Here is an 8,079-nt window from a genome sequence, read left to right as displayed (position 1 = left end):
ATAAATACACTGTGGGAATGGACACAATGAGCATCTGCTAAATATAAATATAACGTCACTTTGTATAAAAAAAATTACACCATGAATTTCATACAAAGAGTGAGATACTCATTTATGAAATGTAGACTTCAGGAAAAAAGAGAACTAAAGACATTTTGCTGAGGAAGTGAAATCTCGCTACTGACAGGAAGTACAAAAGTTTTAAGTACTCATCAGTTCAGAGGGTGTGACAGTCGAGAGTGAGAACAAAAAAGAAGTGAGACAGAGAAGCACGATGGGTGAATTCAGATGGATTCAAATGTTTTTATGTCGGATGCTGATGATTCAGATCGCAGGTAAGAATACAGGAAACATTTTAATAGCAGTTAAAATAAATGTTATCAGTATTATTGCCAACACTAACTTTACAGTAAACAAGACAGCTGAGCATGCTCTATTTAGAAATGTATCTCAAATGATCTTCAGTCTGACTGTAAAAAATTCTTTATTCTAATTTATTTTTCACATTTCTCTTTAATCTTCTCAACAGTATCTGTAAATGAAACATCCATTTTTATGAAAGTTGGAGATGACGTCACTCTGCCTTGTCTAAATGTGATAGATGAGCAGAATAACTGTGATGGGACTACGTGGATCTTTACTTCAACAAGCAAACCAACAGTAGAGCTGATCACACTTGGACAGATTAGTGAAAAAGTCAAAACTAAATCAGACAGACTGAGAGTTACAGTGAACTGTTCTCTGCTTATAAAGAAGCTCACAGTCGAGGATGTTGGTCTTTATTCCTGTCAACAATACAAACTAGGAAAAACACGAGCTGAGGACACTCTGGTTCATCAGTCGTTGGTTGATCTCTCTGTTATTACCTGTGAGTATTTACATCAAAATATTTTCATACTGTTCTCAAACATGACAACAATCATAGTTATTAAGATAACTTGACTAATTTGAGCTGTCTTTGTCTCCATCGTTGCCAGTGACTGAATATAAGGACACTGAGAAGGTGACGTTAAGCTGCTCTGTGGTGAGAAATGAACAGTGTCGTCACACATTGAAATGGCTGCTTAAAGGTCAAGATGTGGACAAAGAGAACAAAGAAATTGTGATTTCACAGACTCACTGCTCCACTACTGTGTCTGTTCTGAAGAATAATTATTTATACTCATCAAGGGATGAAATACTCAAGTGTGAGGTGACTGATACTAAATCAGGAAGAGTACAGGTGTTTAGCTCACAGCCCTCAGGTGAGGAAACAGGTGAGATCCTGATCAAATGTTTAAAATGACTAAAATCACCTTAAATATTTATGTGATAGAAAAATGTAACATTTTAAGCAGAAAAAATGTTGTTCTATATAAAACATATAAAGCACACTATGAAACAAATTTTGAACATGTTTTTCCCCTATTTTTTCATTTATTCAGTTGACCCAAAAACAACAACAAAAATGAACAGTAAATCTGAAAGCGACACAACACCAGAAACAACCACAATAACAAAAAGTAGTCCTTCCATTACAGGTTAGATTATGATGATTAAGCTGACTACATTCATCAAAAATATCTGTTTGTTTGGAGCTTTAAGAAGACTTTTAAACTTTTGTTTTTAAATATTTATTTTCCATTTTGTTCCATTACATTAGAGACATCCAAAATAAGCCTCTTATCTTACAGGAAGCAGAAAATGATTGATTTTTGCAGTTCAGTGATTGATTCACTTCTGAATATCTTTGTAGTCATTGGAGATGTGATGTAGTGGAGATGTATTTATTAGGGGTGCAACGATACACAAAATTCACGGTTCGGTTCGGTTCGATACTTTGGTGTCACGGTTCGATATTTTTTCGATACAAAAAAATGTTCATGCATTTTTAATTTGTCATTTATTAAAATTATAAATATATATTTTAACTCAAAAGTACAGTTTTTAAATTTAACCCTAACCCTTGTGCGTGTTTTTTATTTTGACAGCGAATGCGCACCTGCGGACCACTTATGTGCAGCCCTGGTTATTTAGCTCATCATATTGCAGCCACAGAAATTCTTTTGTCCATGAAACCATAAAGCTGCACTTTCTTTTTGCCTTATAGTCTGATTTGTCATAACTTCTCCGTTTTGTGGTAAGCTTTTCTTTGGCTGTCACTTCTTCACCCTGACCTGTCTTATTTGGCTCAGCAGAACTGAAATGCTTTTACACACGCACTCACATAAGCTCAGCGATTCTCTGCGCGATCAACCTCTCACATGTTTAAGCTTGCTGCGGGAGATTTCACTTGTCATGTTTGCATAGTAAGCTAACGATTAATAAGACGATGTCAGAGGAATTGGTGCACAAATTATCATCACTCACAGATCAGTGCTGTCGCTCTCTATACACAGTTCGCACGATTGCAAAGTGAAAGCAAAAAAACAAGCGCAAATTCAAACGCAACTTCAATATGTCACATATTGACAGTGGCTCACCGATGCCAATGACATAATTACCCAGCTACATTTCTGAAAGAATGCAAAAGCATTGACATATATTTTTCCTTCCTACAATAGCCCGACGGGCAGGGAAGAGATAGATTTTGGCAGCCCGACTGAAAAAAATCGCTAGCTCCGGGACGTCGGGCTAGCGATATTGCGAGCCCTGTATCTGATTGAGGAATCACTCATCTTTGGAAAAGAGAGTTTATTACAGAGAAATGGCTCTTTCCAAAATAAAAGCTATACTATCCGCTTCTTCTGGGCTATATTCTCAGCAGCATAAGGAGAATCATGTGCTAACAGCTGTCTAAATGACTCGGCTAAAGTTAGTAGCATGCTTGCTTTTTTTTGTCTGCTTCCACTTGTCTTTGCACTAGGATGATGTCGGCGTAAATGTGCAGTCATATTCGTTGTGTTCCCACTAGTGCTTTCAGGTTAATCTCGTTGAAATGACCTTAACGCCACAACACGGCAAATCTCCGTTAACGAGCTACCGCCGATCGCTCCGTGCATGGGGCTAGACGGCCAACACGTTAACGAGCTAACTGCGCTAACACACTAGTTCACACCAATGTAATTGAGCATTGCATGGCACATCCAACATACTGTTTTACTTTAGTCCATGACTCGCTTACCTTCAGGGTCATACGTCACATGAAAACCAAAATAATTCCAAACGCCAGATCTGAATGAGGTTCAATTTGCCTGTTGCAAGGAGAGCTTAACTTCTGTCTCGCTAGCTTGCCCTGCGCTCTTCCTTCTGACTATGCTGTTTGCGCTGAGCGCTCAGTGGATCTGCGCTCGACAGTGCAGGCTAGGCGGAGTAGTCGAACACAGATTCACTGAGCGCTCAACACAGACAGCATCGTCAGAAGGAAAGTTGATAAAATAAATTACAAATGTTGTATTGTTCGATACATATGTGTACCGAACCGAAAGCACTGTATCGAACGGTTCAATATCGATACGAATATCGTTGCACCCCTAGTATTTATGTAGTCGGACAGTTTCTGCCTATAAAGTCACGTCTGAATTTAAACCTTCATGCAGTTCATGTTTTTCTCATCAACTCTCATCAAGTTATTGTGCATATATAGCATGTCACTTTAACCGCATTTTGTATGCAATTAAGCTGCATGAAAAGTTTTTCAAACATTTGTAAGAACTTTCATCCAAATATGTTTTTATGTTTCATTATATACTTTTTATTTCAGCTCTTTCATTGTACATCACTGGAGCTGTTGGTTTGGTTATATTGGTAATAACAGCTGTGTTTGTCATCAGATGGAAGAAAAATAAGGGTGAGAACATTTACAGATAAAACTTTTATAGATCAAGAGGGTTTGACAAATGTGGAGTTTTACAGTGAATATTTTTGTCTTTTCAGGAAACAAAACACAGAAGTATGAAAATGCTGTGAGTTTTAATATACATAATTAAGTGTTTGTTCAACTTACATTAAATAAGCAATATGTCAGCTTATCATTGAGGTGCCTTAACCTCGAGCTAAACTAGCATCACAGAGACAGTTTTCCTCCAGATGTAACTGGACTATGTCTTCTTTTTCAGGGACTGAGTTTGAAGCCCACAGAGACTCAATCTGCTCCTCAAACCATTCAGGACTTGGTGAGATCACACACTACACCCAGAGCAAAGTGTAAACCACTTTGTCTTTAATGTTTTCTCTAAATATAAATGCATAAGAAACATTGGAGCTATAGAAAGGATAAGGAAGTAAGATGATGCAACTGAACAGCAGTTTCAACACTGAACAGCAGTTTTAATGCAAAAATAACATTTTGAGACAGTTTACATGGACTGATTCTTATATAGCGCTTTTTTACTCTCCCAGAGTACTCAAAGTGCTCTATACAACATACCACATTCACACCCATGCATTCTCTAAACTGAGTGCTTCCTAACTACATTCTTACACATTCATACTCCGATGGATACATCAGAGAGCAACTTGGGGTTAGTATCTTGCCCAAAGATACTTGGCATGCAGACTGGAGGAGCCAGGGATCGAACCACCAACCTTACAATCAACAGGTGACCTGCTCTACCTCCTGTAGCTCAGGAGGTAGAGCAGGTCACCACAATATGCCACCTCATATGACCAGTGTTGGGGAGTAACGGAATACATGTACCGCCGTTACGTATTTAAAATACAAAATATGAGTAACTGTATTCCGTTACAGTTACCGTTTAAAAAGGTGGTATTTAGAATACAGTTACTTTGTTGAAATAAATGGATTACACTGCGGTACTTTCCTGTTTCATATTGTCGCGGGTCAGGACTGTTTGGGTTTTGTTTGACAGCTACGTTCTGTTGTTCCAGGCGGCAGCGTTACGGTTGCCATGGTTACAGGGCGACGCTCTATCTCTCGCGCGGCTGTGTGTTTCCTGGGTGAGAGAGCACCTTTTTGCTGTTGTTGTTGTTGTGCTAAGCTAACAGGCAGAATGCTACAAGAATAGCTCAAAAGAATGTAGCATCATGGGCAGTATAGTCCGTGTTGCAGGGAGAATGGACTGCCATACCCGTTATACCCGTGTCTGTGAGCAAGAGGAGGGAGAAAAAGGGGAGTGGAAAGGTACGAGTTGTCGTCGAGGAAAAACGGGAGCTGGAAGCATGTAAATATAATAATAACCACTGCAGCCAAGAAGAGTGCCTGAGGAGCCCAGTTGTAAGTAAGCTATTAAGACTCGACTGTACACCGTGTTCTCCTCCGAAAACAATAAGTTCCGTTGGAGCAGCCTTTCAACGCCTTTCTCTGTCTCTCGCAAGAAAAGTTGACCCACACAACAAAGTAAAGCTATTTTTCGGCTGAAAGCCCAACACGGACCCCGCCGTATTAGTCAGAGGTCCCTTTACTAAGGTTCGGAGCCGCGGACCTTCAGTAATGGTAATAAATCACACAGCAATAGTACATTCACGTTGTTGTAAAAAGCATGATAATATATTAAGTAATCCAAAGTATTCAGAATAGGTTACTGTCATTGAGTAACGTAACGGAATACGTTACAGAATACATTTTGGGGCATTTATTCTGTATTCTGTAATGGAATACATTTTAAAAGTAACCTTCCCAACACTGCATATGACATTCAAGGTAGTTAAAGAGTTTTGAAGTGTTCAGCAGATGAAGAGTTGTTATTATTACATGACACAGCATCACACATATTAGTGAGGTGACAGCATGTTCTGCTGTTTTTTTTTCATTGTGTAGGTGGAGCCTGAAGTTTCCTATGCCACCATCAGCTACACCAAGAATAGCAACAGTAAAACCCAGGTAAGCTGGCAAAGACTGTCTAATATGATTAATGTTGAATATGTGCAGAGGAAGAAGCTATTACATTTTTGATAGGCTTCAGATTACTTTCATCAAAATTGCAAAATAAGGCACTGAGGACTTCAACGTTATTCATTTATTCATGTTAGTTTATGTATCATACAAATTCCTTTTGTTTTTCAGGTTCATCGTGATGGTGAAGGCGATACTGTGACCTACAGCATGGTGAATGCTCCATCCTCTGCATCCACTGCTGATCCCAGCAACCTCTATTCTACTGTCAATGTTGCAATCACATAGCTCACACAGTTGGAGGAAGGACTCGTATTTAATGAAGCAGTCGAATAAAGGACTCGTATTTAATGAAAAGGACATTTTGGTTTTGACTTGAGGCAGTGTGATAGCAACATGCTAATTAAGTTATTGCTGTTTGTAGCTAGATTGCTTCACAAGGTTGTCTTAATGTTGTTTTCATGGATGTTGAGCTTAATGTTTCCAAGAGATTTAATAAAATGCTGGTTATTGGAAGAGTGCCGAGCTGAAACCCCCACAGGCAACCCGTGCCCCCCCCCCTCCCCCCCAACCAAAGAAACATCAACACCTAAATTAAAAAATTATCGTTTTTTACAATGTTTATGAAAATACAGTTGGTTTCGTTGCTACTTTTACATGACTATGAACTGCTCAGAATCTCTAAAAGACGGCTGGGTGAACAGAGAACACAATTATTACACCAGATATTCATGTTTATGTTTCCTTTTTTAGGTTAGCACACAACTGTGTAAATAAATGTCTCTTTCTCTCTTTGTCTCTCAAGACATTTTAAACATTTCATTGTATAAAGCTGAACCAGTATTTTTCCATAACTTAAAGCAAGTATCAATATTGTGGCGAGCTCAGAAAAGGAGGAGATGGAGGTGTCGTTCGGTCTTGCTTCCGTGAGCTAGCCAGGGAGCACAGCCGTTTATTAACAATTCCAGAAAACACTGCCGCTAGCTAATGCTCAGCGCGGCCACAGCACAGCGAAAAACAACAACAACACAGGGCGCCCTCTGACCCCCGGAAGGACACACCGTCGCAGCGAGAGGGCGTCACCTGTCACCATGGCAACACAAACAAAACATCACTGTACAAACAGAACCCCGAACAGCCCCGACCCGCTACATAGCCCCCACCTCAGGGGTCAGTCGTCCCCGACGACCCCATTACCCCACACAAAGTCCTACAAATGTCCAGGTGCCTTCTTTTGGCGCACCGGCCAGTCACGACCGGCAGGGGAAAAGTCACTCGGGTCAGAACATGGGGTGCCACCATCATCCTCTGCCCCGCCGTCTGCCGGAGCGAGCGGTCGGTACGGTGAGAGCCTGTCCCGGTGCAACACCACCATGCGCCCCGGGCCCAGCATGCGGATACGGTACACCACGTCAGTTAGCCGCTCCACGACCTCCGCCGGCCCTTGCCAGTGACTGCAGAGTTTGGGGGACACTCCTCTCTTGCGAACTGGGCAGTACACCCAAACCTTGTCGCCAGGCATGAAACCCCCCCCCCCCCCCTCGGCACTTGGTGTCGTAGGCTCTTTTCTGTCATTGGCCTGGGCCTGGCGGGTGTAGTCATGAACCACCTGCAGCCGCTCCCTCAGCCTCCTGTAGTAGTCCATCTCAGGCCCCCACCTGAACCAGCGTCGCGTCGGCCTCCTGCTCCCGCTTCAGCTGCTGTGCTGTCAACAGGAGCCACCCCCTTCCGCCGGCTGTGGCCTGAGCAGTAGCCACCCCCAGCACCTCCTGGGCCCGCTCCTCCTGTCGCAGGCAGTAGCGGCACTTGACGGCTACGCAGGGCCGTCTGGAGAGGGCATCAGCGTTGCCATGCTGTCGACCTGGCCAATGCTGGATCTCGAAGTCATAGCCCTGAAGGACCTCCAGCCAGCGGGCCACCTGCCCTTCTGGGTGTTTGAAGTTCAGGAGCCAAGTCAGAGATGCATGGTCAGTGTGCAGGAGGAACCGGCAGCCATGCAGATATGGCTGGAAGTGCCGCACCACTAGCACCACGGCCAGCAGCTCCCGCCGGGTCACGCAGTAGTTCCTCTCGGCTCACCCCAAGGCACGACTGAAGTACGCCACCACCCGTTCTCCAGCCTCATCCTGCTGGGAGAGGACCGCCCCGACCCCTACAATGCTAGCATCAGTGTCCACAATGAAAGGTTGCCGGGCGTCGGGGTAGGCCAGGACTGGGGCTCTGGTGAGGGCCTCCTTCAGCTGTGCAAAAGCCGCAGCACAGGCATCCCCGCAGCCAAACAGCTGTCCCTTGTCAGTCAGGCGGTG

The 8,079-nt window shown here is 42.8% G+C and overlaps 1 protein-coding gene across 4 annotated transcripts; it reads left to right on the top strand.

Annotated features, from left to right (window-relative positions):
• Nucleotides 1-255: 255 nt before the first annotated feature.
• On the top strand, nucleotides 256-6,599 carry LOC101486277 (uncharacterized). Of its 4 annotated transcripts, none has more exons than XM_076874111.1 (9): nucleotides 256-335; nucleotides 530-868; nucleotides 978-1,244; nucleotides 1,425-1,520; nucleotides 3,683-3,769; nucleotides 3,856-3,884; nucleotides 4,038-4,094; nucleotides 5,699-5,761; nucleotides 5,945-6,599. In XM_076874111.1, the coding sequence occupies exons 1-9, from the start codon at nucleotides 275-277 to the stop codon at nucleotides 6,059-6,061; spliced, it is 1,116 nt and encodes a 371-aa protein (XP_076730226.1). In that variant the 5' UTR covers nucleotides 256-274; the 3' UTR covers nucleotides 6,062-6,599. The 4 variants fall into 4 exon arrangements, with proteins under 4 accessions (XP_076730226.1, XP_014267079.2, XP_076730228.1 ...); XM_014411593.3 differs by having other exon boundaries at nucleotides 978-1,256; XM_076874113.1 differs by lacking the exon at nucleotides 1,425-1,520.
• The last annotated feature ends 1,480 nt before the right edge of the window (nucleotides 6,600-8,079 follow it).

The sequence above is a fragment of the Maylandia zebra genome, linkage group LG15 (genome assembly GCF_041146795.1).
Source record: "Maylandia zebra isolate NMK-2024a linkage group LG15, Mzebra_GT3a, whole genome shotgun sequence".
Classification (NCBI taxonomy): domain Eukaryota; kingdom Metazoa; phylum Chordata; class Actinopteri; order Cichliformes; family Cichlidae; genus Maylandia; species Maylandia zebra.
The sequence above is the reverse complement of the archived record's forward strand: the minus strand, read 5'-3'. Positions and strand labels throughout refer to the sequence as shown.